Below are 21,024 nucleotides of genomic sequence, written 5' to 3' on the forward strand. Positions count from 1 at the left end.
TTTTCTGGCCAAACGGTTGAAGCCCGGGGTCCAAAGCCCATAAGGGAGCACATAGCTTTTCACTCATGACTGACTCAAAGGCCAAAACAAAATGGTGCTCACTGGCATTTCACATGCAGGACGGCATTTTTTAAATTTAAAAACACTGTACTTTTTCTGACAGAGCATGACCGATTTTTAAAAAGTCCTGTCTATTTTGGTTACAGTCTCTATATCTCGTGTCTTTTATTCATGGGCTTGACCTAAGACATAAAGTAAGCAAAAGTTTGTGGAGCTGGAGAAGAAATACAAGGAGTCTGTAAAATGCTCAACAAAGGATGGCTGCAGCAGTGGAGAGCTGTACAGGGGGGCTTGAATAATCAGTTTAATAACATTATCCTGGCTGTGCTCTGTGGCGCATGCACCCCTTAATGGAGTGTCATTGTTAAACTGCCGCTTCGCCCATTATTAACGACAGCCTACGGTCAACCACACACCGATAATAAAACCACATAAAACCCTACATAACTTCAGCAGACAAGCGTAATGAAATTCTCTGCATTATGAGCACGGTTATGGTAATAAGCGATGGTGCTGTGGCACGGCGCTAAGGGTTACAAGGCAACAGTGGAGGAAATAAAAAGATGAAGATGTATTCTATGCTAGTTACTTTAGGTGAATCAGAATAAACGTGAACGTGCTCCATATTGAAGTTGAACTGGCTTGAGCTGACCTTGCCTACTTTTATAATCGATGGACAAAGTTTCAAGGTTACGTGACCTCACTATTTTTCTCTGAGTGAGTGTTAGTCTTTAGTTCACATATGTGTATGTGAGCTGAACTTGAGTGAGTGGGTTTTGTGCTCACAGCCAGATGGGGGGAAAAACACAAGCATGCACAGACACAGTACTTTGAGTAAAGGTCATTGCTTCAGAGTAAGGTCTTACAGACTGAAGGGAAAGGTTGGTAAACAAGCTGATGCAAGCCTGAGATGCCACCAGATCGAGAAAGACGTGCGGCCGGGCGAGCATGCATGTCCGGCTTTCAACACATTGTCTCCTTTTGTAAAATGGAACAAAAATCAATGGCACACACGAGGCAAGCGAACAATATTTTCTCAAAAGCCATTTAATATCAAAGTAATCCAAGGTACAGTAAATTAAATAACAGTGCAATGTGCTTGATAGCTGTCACAGTAAAGAGATTATAATGACCTTCTCATAGGTGCTTTGAGCTGGTTCTGCTTTGGAAAACAGATTGAAAGAGAAACAAAGCAGCGAACTAAAACCCCGTCTTATTACCCAAATGGCTCATTCATAATACACAGCTGAGCAATTATGTGTTTTTTTTTTCTTCTTCTTTTTACGGAAAGGAAAGAATTGCACAAGGAGGCCTCGCAGTACAGCTCTTGCAGTACACAATAGCCACCCTCCCATCATTTTCACTAATAACGTAGCTCACAATTTTCTGCACTGCAAAAATAAATGATGAGAAATTGGCCACCTTTTTGTCAAAGATGCATAACTGCAGTACACACCCACAAGCAAAGCAGCTTTTATGTCTCTAAAGCAATCATTTGCCCTTCAGGATTTTTTTTTTTTTACACTTATCTTGCTACTGATTTAGATTTTGCTCTTGCTATAGTAACCAAATATCCCTCTTTGTCTCCCCCCTTCCTTCCCTCTCTCCTCCCTCAGCATGGCTATCCATAATCCTATACCACCTCCTCCCGCTTTAAGAATCGCTCATTTTCTGGCCACCCACTACATCTTCCTCGTCTCTCTCCTTCCATCTTCTACCCCCAGCCTCTTCATCCTTGCACCTGCCTGTGCAGTTACACCAGAGGTTGCTTGTCTCCACAGGTGGAGGGCAGGGATTCCACACTGGCTTTGTAGATGGGCTTCTTCTGAGACCGGTCATCACTGGGAAGCGGGAGAGAAAGAAAGACAGAGGACCGTGATTATCAGTATATCGATCTCCCAGTAGGCACTAGAAAAGTATAAGTGAGGAAATTATAGACTAGAAGCGAGGGATGGAACCACACCTGGCTCTTGATGTGAAAGTCTATTTTTCTCTTTCACTCTCCATCTCTCTTTTCATGTGCACATGCTCATATACACATACCGAGCCACACATATAAGGATTAAACTTTCTTCAATGTCACAGGAAACACATAGAAATCATGTCCACATGGGAAAGAAGTTAATGAGCAAAGCTGCATGGGGTCACGGTGCACATTAACATACTGTCGGCAGCGGATTTAATAGGATTTTCGCTAATGCACTAATGATTGCTATTTCCTATTTCATACTTTATATACTGTCACAGAAGGAAGCTTGGTGCTATTAGCCCTGACTTTCCATGAGCAGAAAGTGTGCAGAAACGCATGGGAGCTGAGGGAGCATGGAAAAGATCAAGGATGGGGTCAAGTAGGTCAGACCTGCTGAGATAGACTTTAATATTCAGTGTGGATAATGCCTTTTGAAACACATAAAATCGCACAGGCACCAGTTTGCACATGTGTGGAGAGGTTTACTGCAAGAACGAAGCATATATAACACGCACACACACACACACACACACACACACACACACAAGGTGAAGTATACACAAAGGTGCACACTGGCACAGGCACTATAATATACAGGCTGTAACTGAGATGGCCTTGGTTCTAGCACGAGACAGAATGAAATATTGCAGCAATAACCATATCTGTAATATAAAGTCACACTGCAGGAGACTTGGGCTGAGTTAAGGAAAATAGGAAGGTGAGTGTGGATAAAGAAATCAAACAATCACACAGGCACACGTGCATTCAGAGGCACGCTATCCATCAGATTTTGAATGCGATTTAAAATAACAATCCCACACACACGCAGATTACACTCAAATATATCGCCCTTCCTTACATGGGTCCCTTGCTGGTCTTGGTCTGCTTGGCCCTGCGGCACAGGAACACAGTCATGGAGAGGATGAACACCAGGAGAGACACAGCTGCAGCCGAGGTCATCAACATGAGACGGCCATTACTAGACTCATACCAGGGGGCATCAGCTGTGGGGCAGATCAGTCAAACATGAAGGGAAACATGTATCACACAGACTATGAAATCAGTAAAACTATAAGCCTCCCGCCTCCAGGCAAAACCTCTAAAGGCAACCTGCAGTTTGTTTGTGGAAGAAAAAAGGTGTCAAAGTAAAGACTGAGAAAACACAATCATGAGTATTTGAAGCAGCAACACATGCCTCGTTTGTTCATGCATCCTCTAATTCCATATGTTAAGAGGATTTCTTGGCAGTTAGAGTCGCATGGATTCGCACCAGGAATGTTTGCTAAAGGTTTGTACCACTATTGTAATGCAATTTCAAAGCAACGGCAGTGACATGCAACATTTGCTCACCATACCTTCAAGGATGAGCAAGCATTATTTCAGCATGGAGAAATTATTACCGTTTTAATTAGTACATGTGCTTCTGAGAAAATACTGGAGACACCGTGGAGCGCAGTGACCAATGAGTCAATTGCAGCCGTAATAAGATAACTCTACCATAATAAATAACATGCATTGGCTTAATTGCATTTTTAGAGGTTGCATAATTTCAAACGATTGAAATCACAGGGCTTATGAATCCTACTGGCTAAGAGGGTAGTGTTTAAAAATTGCAGTGCGTTAACATAGTGCAGTCATCTCACAGGTCACTGATAAAGATGATGAAGACAGATGAAGTGCTGTAAATTGGATTAGCTGTAATGTTGTAATGAAATTAGCTCTCCACTTGAATACAATCTTCACGTTTCGTGAGGAACGAGACAGTTTGTCAGTCATGCAGACTCAGACAAAGAGAAACTGTCCACTGCGTAGACGTTAATCCACAAAGGCTAACAGACGACCAGAGTTTTAATCGAGCGTCTGTAAATGTTCACTTACTATCATAAAGTGCTACGATGTATTCAATGTATGCTTTCTGATCATATTAGAAAATCCCATGGGTTTTTTTCTGAATCTCAGAAAGTGTACATTGCAATTTGGAACAAATACACGAAAGGACACTTCAAATGGCTCACGAGTATTCTGAACCACTCTTAGGTCTGTGTCTTTTCATTCGGTGCCCTGGAGTGCACTTATGTTTGACATGGCATTTCTGTCAACAGAGGGGGAAAAAAATCAAAGGTCAGGTAAAAAAGCATTGCTTCTTTTATATCTAATTACTATCATCTTATCTTTTAAAGTTGTTGCTGTTCTGTCATTGCTGTATATACTCAAATGTACAGCAACTGGTATCATCTCACTGTCGCTCCATTTGACGTATTTGGGACTTTTTTTCTCACCTTTTTCATGTGAAGTGCTTTTTTTAGAAATGTATTTGTCTCTTTGTTACAGCATCAAAGTGGTTTTTCTCACTTCTCTGTGCAACTAAAACCTTTGCACTGTAACGTTTTCCTCAGAAATTTCGGGGGTTTAACGGTTTCACAATTACAAATAAGAACTTCTGCATATGTTCACGATGACGTTAATGCACCTGACTTCTCTTTTGATTGGTAGAGGTAAGAGGTAATGGAACATTGTTTTCGCTTACCAGTTTCTCGGAAAGAGGAAGCGGCAACAACCATCTAGACTTAGCCAGAATAAAGGACAAAAGGAGATGTTCAGGTATTTCTCTTCTTACCGGACAGCACGGTGATGCTGATGGTGCGTTTCTTGTTGAGTGACGCCATGGAGGGATGCTCGGCCATGCAAGTGTACGTTCCCTCATCTGCCTCGCTCACCTTCTTCAGCGTGAGTGTGGAGGAAGGCAGGATCCAGTCGTTACCCTGAGAGAAAGATAGAGACATACAAGAGAACACAAAGTAGGGCAGGAGGCAAAAATACATTTTATCGACTCAGAATCGACTAAGTCACACAAATTTAAATCATCCTTCACTGGAAGCATAGGAGAGAGTGAGAACAGACGATGCAAGTTGGGGAAAGAGAGAGAAACGCAGAGTTTCAGATATGTAAAGGGGCAGAAAGTCTTATTTTGTTTTTTTGAGTTGTGTATGAACGGAAGAGGAACAAAGAGCGAACGAAATAGAACAAGGTAGGCAGTAACAGAGAGACTGTTTCAGCAATGGCACAGGGACACAGACAGAAAGATCGAAATATGTGTTGGCGCATGGTCCTCAGAGAACAGTCACCAAAGTCCCAAATGAAGTGTATTTACCTGTGCAGTAATCCCAATGAATGAACACACATCGACACAAGTCAATAACCCAGATAACACTATCATCCGCAAAGAATGATGCCGCAACAACACACTGTTAACACAACACATAATGAGATGGCAAGGGAGCAGGATGAATTGTTGACACAAAAATAGCAGCACTATTATGAGAAAGAGCCCGACATGGGAGGAAACAAATAATAGGCCAAACACAAGGATTGGAAAACAAACGAACGTGAAGGAGGGGGTAAAGAAAAAAAAAAAAGACATTACACCATGCAAATGATTTGGCTCCTGGGAGCTGCAGCTCCTGCCAAGAAAGTCCATTTCAATTTGAATGGATCTGAATTAAGAGGATTTCCCATAAAGGCCAGGTCTGGCCAAAGCAGCATTTTGTATGCAAATCCACTGGCTCCTAAAGCAGTGGCCCGTTTCTGCCTCTGTCCTGCTGTCATTACCGGGGGGCAATGTGCCCACGGCAGCTGTCTGTCAAAGTGGGCCATTCTGATGCCACTTTGTGCCCCATATCCATGCCTGACATAGGTACAGCGAGCTTACACACACACAGACACACACCCACTAACATTTTTATCTCATCTCAGTTCAGCTCGTCGTTTCCTTGAATGAGTCATTCCTTCTTTACTAAAGGTCGTGTGTGTGAGTAGATAGATCGACAGGTGAGCTGGTGCGCTGAATGACTCCATTCAGTGACAGAACTGCCAGTCATGCTGACAATAAATATTATTATTATTATTATTATTTATCAAAGTGACAGTGCTGTATATTCAACAAATGATGACAAAAACCTAAAGCACTCCACACGATCATGCAGAGGACAAAACAGTCTTAGCGGTATAAAATGTCCACTGAATTGGATTTGGACTTGTAAGCTCATTTAAAACCAGGATTAACAGTGACCCTTTAACAAGCATATTAACCTCAGTGGCGACTTATCAAGAAGAATAACAAAAGGGAATACTTGCCAATTATGTCTGCCTGTTCCCGAGATATCTTCATAGTTTCTATGACTTTATTATACATGTTGTTTGCTGGTGCTGGAAGTTGTGATTTTGGCATCACCACATCAAGTGTAATACCATTTTCTCACCACAAGGGTACAGTGTAACTCGTCAACTTTCTTCTTGTTCTACATTCACATTGTCACTATGGCATTTTACACCGAGATGTCTTAATTTCCCTCGGGCCAGGGTTCCTTAGCTCAGTGAAGAGCCCAGTTGAATAATTCAATAGTGGTTAACCAAACATTAAAAAAATCATTAGAAATCTATCCACATAATTGTTTTCAGGTTGACTGGCTCTTGTCTAGACCTCATTAAACTATTAATCCTCAGTAAGTGGGCAAGCCGCAATCCCCAGCGAGCGGTGAGCCTAAGCCAACCGGTCACTTAAATACAGAGCACTTCTTCAGAAGAGGAGGAGGAGGAGGAGAAGAAAAGACGACAGGCGAGGGGGAAACAAGTGGCTTGAGAAAGACAGGGAGTGTAGCAGAGATGTGAAGAGGAAAGAAAATTAAGAGAATGCTTGAGCAAAGCTGAGGGAAAAAAGAAGGCCCAAGAGAGACTGGAAGAAGACAGGGGAAAAAAAAAATAAAGAGGTCACACTGAAACCAGAGCGAGGGAGAGAGTGGGAGAGAGAATGACAAGTTTCCAAAAGCATAATGAGGACACTGCCACTGTGTGCACATTCCTGACGCTCTCTCACGTTCTTATTCCAGGAGTAGCTTGGCTCTTCTGATGAGCTGGCAGAGCACTTGAGCACCACGTCATCTCCAACTCGCACCTTCAGGTCCTGTGGGACACCCAGGTAGCTGGTGAAGCCCTCCCTGGACACTGACAGCTCTCCCATATCTAAAAAAAAAACAAAAAACCCACACACACAGCGGTAGTTAGGAAGCGTGATCAAGCATTAATGAAGCAAGAAATTTTATGTACACTGAAGCTACCTCTCCATGAGTTTCGGACGTGACTGAACATATGTTTGCAGTGGGAGCAGCTGGTAAACACTTATCTTTTCAGTATATTTGAGTATATAGGCTCAAGTATGAATGCCTCCCAGTGGTACAGACTGTACCAAGCAATCAATAATAATGATAATAGGCTTCATCTTATCGAAGTCTTTAGAGAGGCAGTGTTGTGAATAATGGCTCATTTTCTCTTCCATCTCTATAGATGGCCCACGTCCATCCAGCTCCTGGCTTCTCTCCCTCTTCTGTCTCCTTCAGTTCTTTAGTCCATTCTAATCTTTCTTTCTTATTGATTCCCCCCATGAGGCTGAGGAGCCTATCAAACAGCATCACGGTCGATTTGATGGCCACTGAGAAGATAGAGGACACTGATAATCTGACTAGCTATGCTATGGATGTCGTTTCATTCAACCGTGTATCCTACACTGATAGTTGCAAACTTGAACCCTACCAAGGAAAGAATGTGTTTTTGTTTGCACAGAGCGCAGAAAAAAAAAAATAATAATAATAATAAATGAAATGGCTGCAGTCAACCTATCATAGGTAACACAGTGTTTGGGCTGGATCTGTAATTTTTGCAGTTGTTTTGTTGTACACAGTCTGCAGCTGCCCTGCATAGATATGTCTTGTGTTATTAACTATTCATGTGTTTTTCTATTTCTCACTGTGAAGAAAGCTGTGTCCACAGTGTCTGAAAGATTGTCTTTACCTCCTGCTGGTTGGAAATATGAGGAAAATTGCCAGGTTTCAGGGTCTTTCTGTTCGGTTTTCTTACCTAGATTATTTACCAGTGTATATTTATACTTCCTCCTTTGTCAGTAATGTCAGTATTCTCAGCTATGCTGCACATTTCCTTATTAGAAAGTGAAACTCAGAAGCTGTGCGCCTTATTTGCAGGACACATTTTTATCTAGCTTGTTGTCAGATTTCTGCAGAAGTCTCTTTGACCTCTGCAGGACACAGACAACACAGAAAAATCTAAGGTTTCTTTATTTGGCAAAAGAGAAATATAGTATCACCGACTCGTTGTTCAACAGACAGTCCCCGCACACCACCTACCCATCAACCCAGGCACTCACAGTGTACTTTGATGGCCAGCTCTTGGGAGGAGTTGTCTGGTGCAGTCACATTGTCGGCGTTGGACACACAGCGGTAGGGCCCCTCAGAGTACCTTCCTGCTCGGGGGATAGTCATGACAAGACTCTCGGCAGTCTGCTCGATTTTCATGGAATAGTAGCACCAAGATCGCTCCCGAACTGGATGCCATTCCTGCATGTACTGGTGAAGAGAGGGAAAGAAAGAAAGACCATTATAAAGGTTGAGATATCAGAGATATCAGGAGTGATCCAAAAGTAGTATGTACAACATAATGATTAACTTGAGGAGTTTGTATAAAGTTCTCGACTGTGTTCAAACACTCAGCAAACAGCTGCTCAATGTGACATTTGCACAAAGCACTTAACTGCCCATGTAGGGGCAGGAATTGCATATTAGTTTACGTAGACAAATGTTATGACACATGATTGTTCAGTAAACATTCTTTTTTTATGTAAAGATATATAAAAACAACATCAATAAAATAATTATTCATGTTTCCCCACTACATCAATGAGAATATTTCACATTTGTTTGGAAAAGGTTCAAACGATGACAATAAAATATTCAAGCTCTGCACTGTTTTAAGCAAACCCACATAACAGTGAGTGGAGGATCCTGAACTTTTAAAATGTGCCACTGCTTTCTTCTCACATACCCCCTACCCATTGGATCCCTTGACTCACCCTGTAGAAGATCTCAAAGTGGACTTGGCTGATGTTGAATTCAGAGTCTGAGTACAGACACTCCAGTTTGAACTCCACTCCCTCCAGAATCGGCTCGGTTGGCCCTTTAATGAGCAAAGTGGCTGCATGTGGACAGAGATTACAGATGCAGGTTATTGATCGCAACATGAACAGGCAGGGGGGCTCAGGAGTGAAGGCGTGCTGACCAGCCCCGGGGATCTACAGCTGCTGTTCAGAGCAACACTTTCAAAACAACCTCTCCCTCTTCCTGACATTTGTTTCAGGCTCCCGTTGGAAAACTGCCAATACTATCAAAGTCAAAGTAGCTATGACCACATGACCAACAACAGGTTCTTCCACTTTACTGTCACAGCGATGACTGAGGCAATTTGTCTTTAAATCATAAACACAAAAATGTTTACTCAAGTTTACAGCATTTTTTTCTCCAAGTTAAAATGTGAATTTTATGTAAAGATACAGTATGTATACATAATGGATATTTAATTGTTTTTCTCATGAGTCTCTTGATAATTTCACCAACGCTTCCTGTTTTAGTCTGTGTTTCATAAGCCACCAGGGGAAACCCATCAGTGTGACAGAAGAGGAAGAAGAAAAAAACCCTCAAAAAACAAACTCACAAAGGCAAGCAGACACACAAATACACACACACACACACACACACACACACACCCCAGAGACAGAAACTGTATGAATATATTTGTGAAGAAAAAAAAAAAAGATCAGAAGCAGACTTGAATATTAAACCAACAGCTCATTATAGAGGAGCAATCTAATCTATGTTTGGAGGAGATTGTCTTTGATAGAGAATGAGAAAAAAAACAACAACAACATAGTTACCATCACTGCCATGAATCAAGGCGACCACTGCAACAAGTACAAGCACTTTCATGACTGTAAAAAAAGAAGTCTTTCCAATATCAGAATGATGGTGTGCAGTCCTACGCAGCTTCTAATCTGAAATGAAAGTTTGCTCAGTACTTATGTCTAACGAGATGTAGGTGTGGCTTACAACTCTTGTTTTTTTTCAGGAAGTGGGCTCGAAAATAGTCTGTAATTCTGAAAGCACAAATAAACTATTCATCCAAATCATTATATAAATTGCTCAATGAGCCTCATTATATCTTTTGATGGGACGCGTTAATGCATGAGATGTTATTTAAATGAAGAAACTGTGGCGGTCCGCTCATTTTCAGTGCGTCATTTGTCTCATGTTTTCAGTCTGAACCTGTTGCGGCGGTCAGTGTCGTTCCTGAAGAAAGTAGAAGAACAGAAAATTGAGAAGTGTTGACAAGTTGCCGCAGAGCTTGGGAATATCCCGGAGTGAAATGCAATGCCATACAAGCAAACATTTTACGCTTCATAAGGTCTGACCTTTGATCGATTCGCTGTTAACCAGAGCTGAACAGGAGACAAGATCGAAAGAAATTCAGTCTGTCAAGGAGTCTCAGAGACTGTTTGCTGCACTCCGACGCATAATGCTTACAGAGTCATCTTTAGACTAACTGACATTTAATCTAAAATATTTCCCTTTTTTCATTTTCAGTCAGAGCTTTCATCCTGCCTCCACCACAGACCTACATTGGTACATTGTTAAAATATGATGTTCAGTCTTAACATAGAGCAAATGTCTCTCAAAGGACGTGTAAAAATATTTTGGTAGCTGTGCATCTAAAATCCACACACAGACACAGAACTTTATCTAGGCTATATTTAACCTTTGGGTGCAAATGAAAGACCTCGATTTTTGAGCAGCCTATTATTTCCAACGGACTCTTTCATTTTGTCTGTATTGTAGACATAATACACAGACAAAATGAGAGAGACCCCATCCTAACCATGTCTGCTAAGGATATTAACAACTTTCTGCGCGGTTATTTGGAAGAATAAAACATGGAAAAGTCTCAGCAAGCGCTCTGAAACACTTAAAGTAAACCTATTGTAAGATGTCTTCCTGAAGAAGATTTTTCAGTCGCAATCAGAAATAGGTATGTTGCTCAGTAGGTTTCGGTTTTGGTGCATAACAAACACGGATATGTATGCATGTCATCTCGAATGGCAAATATAATGAAGTAATACATCCACTGCATAGTACAACATTGTTAATGTTGGTGGTTTAAAGTTTAAAAACTCATCCTCGTTGTAATTATTGACATTACTATTACATCGCACATATTTGTTTTATATCATTACTATAGCATATATATGTATATATTTTATATGTACATAGTTTTTGTTCTTGTTTATGTTTATGTTTACGTTTACCTGTCAAGTCCTCTGTTCTTTTGTTTTTTAACTGTAGACTACCTATATGTTTGATATAAAAGAGCAAAGAGTAACCGGAGTCAAATTCCTCGTGTCTGTACACATACCTGGCGAATTAAAGATAATTCTAATATATTGAAATAGACTTCTGTGTATTAAATTCATGTTATACTGCCTGTATTTTTATGCCTGTATTGTTTTGTTTGATGTAACTAACAATAAAGACGCCTTCGTGCACCGTGCCCGCCTCTCTCTGTGTTTACATTTTGCTGCGCCATAATATTCATCGTGGTGCAGTTCCACGTCACATCCAGCAGGTGGCGGAGTAGAGTCGGGACGTTATCACCGGAAATAGATATCAAGCACAGCGGAAGTAGTGAAAAACATTTTTCCTCGCTGATTATTTTTTTGGGGGTTCGGGTTGAATTCAAACGAGTGTTTCTGTCTCAAACTGACCCGCTGCCACCGCGACGACGACGTCGAAACATGGACAGATAGTGCTCGTGATAATTCGGTGAGTTGTCGACTCAGGCGCGTGATCTGAGGATGCAGCGCGCGAGAGAGAGAGAGAGCCGCGCGGCTGGAGTTAGCCGCTAACGTTAGCACGTCCGGCTAAAAACCAAAAGCTTCAATAGCTGCTATTGTTTTTAGCATGTGCTGCTGCGTTACAGCCCGCGGTTCACGCGTTTGGTGCGTTTAATAAACGCACACAGTCGCTCCGAAGTCGCTTCAGAGGACGTTTTATTTCATGAGCGGGCTTTCGTTGAGCTAACTCTTTGAATATGCAGCGTTGTTTTACCGATAAGGCTGAGCTTGTGTTTCCTGCAGCTAATACCATCACTGACATATCTACACTGCACCGATTAAAACAAAGTTATTAAACTATTTCTCTATAAAAAATAGTGAAATATCAGCACGACAAGTGAAGAATGCCCAGAGGCAAAAATAGAAACTGAAAGAATAAAATAAAATAAGCTGGACAAATAAAGATAAATTATTTATGTCATGGTCACTACTCTTGCAGTAATATTTATTATTTGTATCATGCAATATTTCTCACACTATGGTCACTTTATATTACAATACTCATCATCATGCCACTTTTATCCTCAGTGTTTTAAAGGTTGAGTGTTTATTGTGTAGGTTATAGATATTTCTGTCTATTTATTGTGTTTTTTCTAATTCTGTAGTGTATGCTACACTTTCCTCTGCTGCTGTAACAAGTACATTTCCCTGTGGTTGGTTGAATAAAGTATATCTAATCTAATAAAGATAAAACAGATATCAGTTTATACATACAGCTTTAAAGGCTAATATTATTATATCACTTTTTTTTTAATAAGGATGCTGTAATCAGATTTATCAGCCTGTTTCCTCTGTGATGCCAACCTGTGCTTTGATTCCTGTTTCCGGCAGATTTACGGACGTGGTCCCTGTAGAAGATAATCCGTCATCCTCATCCGTGCCCGTCAGGATTCTGTTCACACAGGTGCAGACCAAAACAGTTTTGCCTCCAGACTTCCTCCCAAATTCTTCCTGTTGCCACCAGCATGGCTAACAGCACCACGACAGCAGTGAAGGCCCTGACACCAGGCCCTCCTGGCAGAAGTAGTCCAGAGGGATCTCAGGTTAGTCTCACAAACCCAAAGATGATGCTGCTGCTGCTGCTGGGCTGTGTCTCTGTACCAGCATCTGACTTGCTCTTTGAATAAACGCACACACATGCAAATTTCATCCTGTAGATTAGGAACGGTAACATTTCCCTTGCAAATGTGAGCTACAAAACTGGCGAGCACAAAGGAATAACAACCCCCAGCGCAGTTCTGTGTCTTTAATGTGCAAGTTGATTTATTGCATCATTTTGATCACAGCCCGTATCTAATGATTAACAGTCCCACTGGTCCTATAGTCTTAATGACATTCACCATTAATTCATTTTTAAGAACTACTTACTCTTCTTAGAGGTAGCTTAAATGTGTGACACTCCCTCGGTACAATTTACCGTATTTATATCTTTTATATCCTGTTTCCCCCCCAAGCAGTTAATGATGGATTATACATCGTGGTTCGTCTTTTTGGAGATGTATTATAGCTGGCTTAAGGATTTTATTTTTTACACGTTACTGTCAAAATCACATTTCAGCCCCACAGCTAACAAGGGTCTTGTCTTAAATTGTAAATAATTAAATTAAGAGCCAACATTAGACTTTTTATAGAGGGCACACATCTGCATACCTGTACTCTTTTGTACCCGAGTGTATGTTTATATGTTTTCTTTCTAGGTGCTTAGTAAGAAGAAACTACAGGACCTGGTGAGAGAGATTGATCCGAATGAGCAGCTGGATGAGGACGTTGAGGAGGTCTGTCAGTGTTTTTTTTATGCAGCTGTAAACATAGGCAGATGTGGATGTTTTTGTGTGAAAATACCAGTTGCATTCTTGTTTCTGTTGCTGTCCTAACCTGTTGCCACATCCATCATTTAGAAATCTTATTCCGCTGAAAGTGTGGCTGCATGATAAATGTGTAAGCAGCAGCAGAAAATATGAGGAGTTTTCCAGCCGCTGTGAAATGTTGCTTTCCTTTTTACGGCTGATGGGTTTTCAAAATGTCTCCCCTTCTCAGATGCTGCTACAAATTGCAGATGACTTTATAGAGAGTGTAGTGACAGCGGCCTGTCAACTGGCACGTCATCGTAAGTCCAACACCTTGGAGGTGAAGGATGTTCAATTACATCTTGGTGAGTTGCTGGTTGCTATTTTTTTTCTTGGTTGTGTGACATGTAATATTTTCGCAACGGTGGGTTTAGTGTGTGTCTCTGTGGGTCACACAGAAGTGTAGAAGATGAAATGATGAGCTTGTAATTACTGGGGGATAATTGCTTTCCAAATTGATCGTCTCAGGACTCCATATCTCAGGTTTATTTTTCGCTTCTTAACTCAAAGTATCATCTCATTAATTTTATCCATAACGTTAATGTTCAAATATGACGGTTACTTTGAATGTAATAAGGAATGCATCAAACTTTCTGTTTTTAAAGAAAAACCTTGAGACGATTAAGTTTTCATTTTTATTTTTTTATAAAAACTTCACATCAAAAGAAAACTTTAATGGATCCCCGTGTTGTGGATAAAATCCAAAAAACAAACTTTTGATTACATTTTTGTGCCAAAAAACAGCATGTTCTCCACCTTGGTGTTGAAGTAATTTGTGATATTTTTGCAGACACTCAGTGAGGAAATGGAAAAGAAACGTGTAGATAGTTTTATGGTAATACAGCAACCAAATCACAGGAAGGTGTGCTGTCATCCCCGCTGCTTGGCTTTGTTTAGTTTAAAGCACACACAGAGTAGTCCAGACAGTCTGAAGTTTGAATTATTTGTGTTGTTATATTTTGTTATTTACCGGTTTTGGAATGGAGATGGTGACACTTACTAACAGACAAAGTTACCGACAAGGAACAGATCGCCCCGATAGTTCTATTTATATATGTATTTATTGTCACTAAATAAGTGTTTTCAAGTCCCGTGTCCTGCTGACATTGTGCGTTGTTTTTCTCAGAGCGTCAGTGGAACATGTGGATTCCTGGTTATGGCTCAGATGAGATCCGGCCGTTCAAGAAGGCGTGCACCACAGAGGCTCACAAACAGGTGAGCAATAGATGACTTTTGTTTCTGTTGAACATGTTAGAATATTTCTTGTTACATGTAGGGAAACACGTCAAATGTTAATTAATTAATTAATTAATTAATCTTGTATTTGTCAGTATTATTTAGTATGTTAATGAGCACACACACGGTGGGTCTAACTGTTTTTGTATTTGTTGTCATTTCAGAGAATGGCGCTGATCCGCAAGACAACCAAAAAATAGCAAGACTGTATGCTAATGTGTCGTACCCACTCTGTGTATTGTTTTTTTTTTTTTTTTTTTTTTTTGGACTGAACATGAAAGAGCTGGTTTGGGTGGGTGGGGGATTATCCTTTTTTTTTTTTTTTTGACATTAGATAGTGTTTCATTGTCATTGACTCCCTAACTTTTGAGTGTTTTGCCAGTGCTGTCACACAACAATGTAATTCTTGTCTCTGATTCTGTTTGTTGCCATTTAGCAAAGTCTGGCAGAACTCTATTCATTGCATTTTTGTCAATAAACATTTACTGGAATACTTCTTTTGGATTTTGACCACTGCTGTATCCAGTTTACCTTTTTGATACTCTAGAGCATTTTGATATTTGTTTGTTATCTCGCCAATAATAGATAATCATAACTGTTCAGTATGTGAGAGATTATGGCTGCCCTGTTTACCCGCTCTACTCACAATGCTTTTGATTATTTTTTTTCCTAATGAATATAGTTTATAATACCAAATTCCTACTGCTGAGGGTGGCCACAAATGCAGTAAATTGTTTCTCTGTTGTTAGACATGTGCATGGTGTTATGTATTGTTACTGAATGCAGTAGGTTTTATTACATTAACACGTTTATTTCAACCACCCTTGTAAATGTTTTTACTTTTGACTATTTCAGCAAATTGCATCCAAAAAACGTTCGAACAATTGGTCCCCAGATGTTGACTTTTCACGATGTCGGATTCAAAAAAATAAATAAATGACTTGAGTCTGTAGGCAAGGCTTTTACTTTGTAACTAACGTGAAACAAAATTCACTTATTGCTGTGCATTTAAGTGTTTCCTCCCTTGTGCTTGCAAGTGGTTCTCCACATTTATGACTGGATCTCCCAGTAGTTTTAAACACTGGGGGCAAAACAACAGCTGACTAGCTGTATGTTTTCCAGAGAACCAAGGACACAAACCGGTCTACAGACACAACAGTTAACGTGTCAGTGAATCTTAATACTGGGTGTCTCTTAAGTAGCAAAATAAATGATATGCGTTATGGTTGCAGAAACACAGGAGGCTGTTCGTCAGCCAGATGAATAGTAATTGCTATGGAAAGCTGTCAAAACATTTCAAAAGAGCAATATCCAAAGGCACCCCAGAGTTTTTATTTAATTAATTTTTAACAACAGCACCTGAAAACAATCACTCACTTCCAGGATGTTGTGCAATTACTGAACAAAGCATTTTCCTGAAAAGATTAATTCACATGAAGGCCTAAGGTGATGTTTCTAATCCCAACCAGGGGACCCAATACATTAACTGCTGCCAGTCATGGACAGAATGAGATAGACAGGGATCACAGATTTATGTCCACAAATGGGATCTGAGGAAAAAGCAGAATGTCTTTTAGCACAGTTGTTCCCAAACTTTTATATTGTGGACATGAGCTGTGAGCAGTGTGACTAAAGATTATTTTTTGGCTCTATGAAAGAGAAAAAAACCCAAGTATTTCACAAGAAAAAAGCAAAAGCTGAATTTGAAAAAAATGTAACAAAACTTCCTTAATGATCAGATATATCTCAAAAATGCTTTTGGCTTCAGACTTCCAGGTTGGCAGCCACTTTTGTAGTGGTGGAAAAAATATTCAGACCCTTTTACCTGAGTAAAAACTTCGGCTTTCAACACTGTGAAAATACTCCACTACAAGTAAAAACACTGCATTAAAAACCTTGTATAATGTATTAAAAGAAAAAGCATCACTGTCAGTGTTTTACTATTGCATGGCATTTAGGCGGCACATTAATGTGCATGCTGCATTTTTATTGCTGTTGATGTTTAATGTTAAGCTGATTTTAATGTACACTGATTGGTATTTCCCGCAGTACATCATATTCTATTCATTCTAAGATCATCAAATGTTTGTAGCGTTGCTGTCCTGTGAGACTCAAGTGTGTTTAAAAAATAAATTAACTTTTCATGATCTCAGAAGCTGAGCTAAATTTAGGTGATGATTTTCTCTAGACAGGAATCCAAAAAGTAACTAGTACCTTGTATTAGTACAGTTTACAGCTGTATCAGTATTAGTCGGACAAATAGTAGTGGAATAAAAAAATACAATTTAACCCTGAGATGTAGTGGAGTAGAGTAAGTAACGTACATGTACCTTAAATTGGTACAGTACCTGAGTAAATGTGCTGAGTTACAATCAGTCACCATCACTGCACTTTTACACTATAAAGATCCAAAAATCAATATAATGCTAACATCTACCACCACAGGTTAAAGTGGGCCGGAACTGTTTCTTCCTGTTATATAAAGAAAAACGCTTGTGGTAATATATCTGAGTGCACTGCAATTTACCACACTGTGGCAAGCAGCACAGAAGTAAAGGGGGAGAAGCAGCTCTCAGCAATGTCAACAAGAACTGGTTGACAATGTTTACTTATTTAACATGTTCAAGAATATTTAAATGAAATACTATTTAATTAAGTTATTTATTTAGGAAAGAAGCCAAGCTGAGTATATTTGCATAGTCGTATCGGTGCACCACCCACAAAAAAACGTCTATGTTCATTCTAAAAATTCAATGCATCAGCTACCCTGTCGGTACTCCGTGAATTTTTTACCATCTAAAGTCGGTAGCTGTCTCAAAAGACAAAAGTCGAGACATTTCACTAGGTGGTAGATGAAAATCAAGAGACCGTCAAAGTCAGTAGGAAATAATCCTCTTGTTACACTGTCAAAATATCATGGAAACCTATCCAATGGTTTTTAGGTTTGACCCAAAAGTGGTGGACCAACTGACCAACAAAAGATCTCCACGCCACTACCATGGCTAAAATGATCAGTTACTCAAAACCTTTCAGAAGTATTGTACAAAGTCAGAAAGTGCTTGCTCTTACATTGCTCTGATTAATGGTTATGATATGTTTATTCACAAAAAAAGGCACAAAAATCATGATGGTCATGGTAGAACAGTAAGATTCCACCATTAATCCAACTTCCTGGAGGCCGATTTTGGTTTCACAGTAACATCCGTGCACATGGGTGACCACCAACAGTCCACAGTTTAACTACAGCACTTTTTCTTTGGGGCTATGCTGTGCTGTATCAGGCTGGCTCTCTGCAAGTGTGGCGCCTGTGGTGTAGCACACTTGACTCCATCCCAGCCCTCTTGCAGCTCTACCTCTCCACTCAACAGGCCCTGGTAAACCCGTCGAGTGAGCAGCTCAAAGGCCTCCCTCACGTACTGGCCTGTCTTGGCAGAGACCTCCATATAGGGAATCCCTAGCTGCCCGGCCAGTTTCACAGCGTCTTCCCGACTTACCACTCTTTCCCCCTTAGCATCTTGGTCACTCTTATGACCCACCAGGACGAACAGAACCTTATGAGGCTGCACTCGCTCGCACACCTCATCATGCCACTCCTTGATATGGTTAAAGGAGGCTTGGTTGGTAATGTCAAACACCAGCAGGGCTCCGACTGAGTTGCGGTAATAAGAACGGGTCACTGACCTGCGAAGACAAGAGAAATAGGTCAAGAAAGAAGGAGCAGGTTTGAATTTCAAACTCTCAAAGCCCATACTAGATAGGGCAGAGTTCAGACTTTGCTACCAACGTATTTCATGTTAAAGTGAGCAAATAATGAGATGATTATCTGCACTGTTTGAGTTGAAAGGTGATTGACAAAGAGTCTGTTTCTTTGTAAGAAACTATGTCTTTCTCACTCTAATCATGAAACCTTTGAGAGGCACGTACTTCCCTCATGAATCACTGAATGTTTAAACCAAAGGAAAGGCTTAGTAAAGGATCCTCCCTGCAGCCAGCATACTTCTTCGGTAAAATACTACTGTGTGAAAATACACCTGATTTGGCTGACTCGTGGGATTACTCGGCTACAGATGCCATGCAGAGAGGAGGTAAACACAAACAGGCGCAGTTTGCAATTTGCTACGGCTCATTCAACTGGAGAATTGAAATAATGAATCTAGAGACAAAATGAAACATGCATCCCCAAGTTTCCTTAAATATGCTAAGCAGGAAGAATAATGCCATTTTTAAAGATCTACCTTTTTCGACTTACGTATACTGCATCTCTGTACACACTGCGCACTGATCTTGTGAGGGCGACAGGGTGGATACAGTCGTAGCTCAATGCAAACACTGATGAACAGCTTGGGTGTGAATGGAATAATCAGCGGTAGTGTATTTGCATGCATGTGAGTCATTTCTTCATTATTCAGTGTAAGAACAGAATAGTGCTCGTAGGTCTGGTGTATGTAAAGAGGGGATTTGTGATTCATTAAGACATCCAAGAATCTGAAATCTGCATATGGAGAGGTGTTCAACTGCAACAGGTACCAATTTAGAAGACAGACAAATCATCCCTATTTGTCACAACATGGGTTCACCCTCACCTGAACCTCTCCTGTCCAGCTGTGTCCCAGAACTGCAGTTTGACACGAACCCCCGGCTCCACCTCCAGGAAGTGAACATAAAAGTCTACACCCACCGTCTGGTTGATGGACTCCAGGAACAAGTCTTCAGTGTAGCGCTTCAGCAAGGAGGATTTGCCCACTGTGGAGTCCCCCAGCATGATGATCCTGAACTGGTACTGCCACAAAGTCAGGTCCATTGTTTCTGCTAGTCACAAAAGATGAAGACGGTCAAGACAACTTGCAAGGATACAGAGGTGTATACAAGAAGTTGTAGGGAAGAGAGAAAAAGTAGGATACACACTTAAGGAATTTTAAAAGGGGTTGCAATAAGGTTAGGAAGGATTGAGGATTAATATACTGCAGCCTAGATGGTGCAAGGGCAGCAACTTCCAAGAGACTAGCAATCTAAGCTTCCATAACACAAGCTTCCCACCAACTGTTTCCCTATCTCTGATATCCAAAATGTTGAGAAACGATCACACAAGCCACTCCTTACAAATGTCACAATCAGTAGCACGGTAGCTTGCGTTTAAAGTCATCTCCAACTCCTTTTTCTATTGATGGCTGTAGTATGAGTAATTCCCATAGTGGTTTGCCAAATCCTCTAAGACAGGTATGTAGAGTAATCTGTCCCACAAAGCAGATTCCAGTATCGGTGCACTTCTCTTAACTGCTACTGTAGGCATGGGCTTGAGTGTGCAGTGTGGGGGTGTGGACTTCTAAAGTTTGCCTGTTCTTGCTTGACAAAAGGTGGGGCAAAACTACAAAGACACAGGGAGGGCTGTTGAGGAAAGGGCGGATGTGGAAGAGAAGGGAAGGGGGCGTGGATTATAAGGAAGCAGTAGCTGCTTTTAACACAATATCAAGGCAAACCATGCGGTTTCCTGTTGTCACCAGCTTATAACTGCATGTCATCATTAACAATCATAATCTAAATGTGCGGGCCACTGTTTTCCCATACAATTTTTAGCTATTCTTATCATTTTATGGTCTTGTGCGGGAGGGAGCATTGCTAAATAAAAAGGGAAGTTGTAACAATACAGCTTTACATTCCCTGGGAACTAGGGTAGACTCAGGATATGCAACACACTTTTCTATAGTGGGTTTGTTGGAGGTTGTATTTACACAGAATATTTTATTGATGATTTCATGTCTATCTTAATTTAGTGGCCGGTTTAGTAACATGGGTGCCAATCATTAAAGGCTGTAGTCCAAATATGAATCAACAGTCTGCTCCCAAACTGACTGTGCTTTCTCTGGGGATTATGACTAGACAACATGCTCTGTTAAAGGTTTGTTTACTTCATTTCAGTAAACCTCTACTGCTAGCTTTTCATCTTGTGGGGTGTAATGATCTCACTCAGCCTCTAGAAGCTGCTAGTGCAGCTTCAGGCTTTTTTAGCTTTATTAGGCATCAGTTGGTTTAAAGCACTCGTTCAAAGCGAATGAAAATGATGCTATCTGTGAGTACAAAGCTCTTCAGTTTCTTCAAGTGTGGATATATCATTGCTTATCTCAGAACTT

General features: G+C 40.6%; 3 protein-coding genes across 6 annotated transcripts; 1 reads left to right on the forward strand and 2 right to left on the reverse strand.

Moving 5' to 3' along the window:
* Nucleotides 1–1,091: 1,091 nt before the first annotated feature.
* Nucleotides 1,092–9,955, reverse strand: si:ch211-79k12.1 (peroxidasin homolog). Its single transcript, XM_010731600.3, has 7 exons — nt 9,804–9,955; nt 8,946–9,067; nt 8,244–8,442; nt 6,903–7,048; nt 4,647–4,791; nt 2,889–3,033; nt 1,092–1,901 (listed from the first exon to the last, which is right to left on the reverse strand). Exons 1-7 carry the CDS (start codon nt 9,853–9,855, stop codon nt 1,814–1,816), a joined length of 897 nt encoding a protein of 298 aa, XP_010729902.2. The 5' UTR covers nt 9,856–9,955; the 3' UTR covers nt 1,092–1,813.
* A 1,620-nt stretch (nt 9,956–11,575) lies between these two features.
* taf12 (TAF12 RNA polymerase II, TATA box binding protein (TBP)-associated factor) lies at nt 11,576–15,841 on the forward strand. Its single transcript, XM_019267230.2, has 6 exons — nt 11,576–11,742; nt 12,645–12,856; nt 13,511–13,588; nt 13,851–13,965; nt 14,787–14,875; nt 15,061–15,841. Exons 2-6 carry the CDS (start codon nt 12,779–12,781, stop codon nt 15,094–15,096), a joined length of 396 nt encoding a protein of 131 aa, XP_019122775.1. The 5' UTR covers nt 11,576–11,742; nt 12,645–12,778; the 3' UTR covers nt 15,097–15,841.
* On the reverse strand, nt 15,207–20,517 carry rab42b (RAB42, member RAS oncogene family). 4 transcript variants are annotated; one of them, XM_019267229.2, is made up of 3 exons: nt 19,997–20,517; nt 19,480–19,702; nt 15,207–18,577 (listed from the first exon to the last, which is right to left on the reverse strand). In XM_019267229.2, exons 2-3 carry the CDS (start codon nt 19,695–19,697, stop codon nt 18,133–18,135), a joined length of 663 nt encoding a protein of 220 aa, XP_019122774.2. In that variant the 5' UTR covers nt 19,698–19,702; nt 19,997–20,517; the 3' UTR covers nt 15,207–18,132. The 4 variants fall into 4 exon arrangements, with proteins under 4 accessions (XP_019122774.2, XP_019122773.2, XP_010729904.3 ...); XM_019267228.2 differs by having other exon boundaries at nt 19,802–20,516; XM_010731602.3 differs by having other exon boundaries at nt 19,480–19,705; nt 19,997–20,515.
* Between the last annotated feature and the right edge of the window lie 507 nt (nt 20,518–21,024).

Source organism: Larimichthys crocea, chromosome XIII (genome assembly GCF_000972845.2).
Source record: "Larimichthys crocea isolate SSNF chromosome XIII, L_crocea_2.0, whole genome shotgun sequence".
Classification (NCBI taxonomy): domain Eukaryota; kingdom Metazoa; phylum Chordata; class Actinopteri; family Sciaenidae; genus Larimichthys; species Larimichthys crocea.

Coding starts and splice junctions, on each gene's coding strand:
- taf12 (XM_019267230.2), top strand. CDS start 12,779: ATGGCTAACAGCACCACGACAGCAGTGAAGGCCCTGACACCAGGCCCT. Junction 12,857..13,510: donor GTAGTCCAGAGGGATCTCAG/GTTAGTCTCACA, acceptor TTTTCTTTCTAG/GTGCTTAGTAAGAAGAAACT. Junction 13,966..14,786: donor GGATGTTCAATTACATCTTG/GTGAGTTGCTGG, acceptor TGTTTTTCTCAG/AGCGTCAGTGGAACATGTGG.
- rab42b (XM_010731602.3), bottom strand. CDS start 20,039: ATGACTTTAAACGCAAGCTACCGTGCTACTGATTGTGACATTT. Junction 19,706..19,996: donor TGCTACTGATTGTGACATTT/GTAAGGAGTGGC, acceptor TTTTGTGACTAG/CAGAAACAATGGACCTGACT. Junction 18,578..19,479: donor GCTGGACAGGAGAGGTTCAG/GTGAGGGTGAAC, acceptor TTGTCTTCGCAG/GTCAGTGACCCGTTCTTATT.
- si:ch211-79k12.1 (XM_010731600.3), bottom strand. CDS start 9,855: ATGAAAGTGCTTGTACTTGTTGCAGTGGTCGCCTTGATTCATGGCAGT. Junction 9,068..9,803: donor CTTGATTCATGGCAGTGATG/GTAACTATGTTG, acceptor GTCCACATGCAG/CCACTTTGCTCATTAAAGGG. Junction 1,902..2,888: donor AAGACCAGCAAGGGACCCAT/GTAAGGAAGGGC, acceptor CCCGCTTCCCAG/TGATGACCGGTCTCAGAAGA.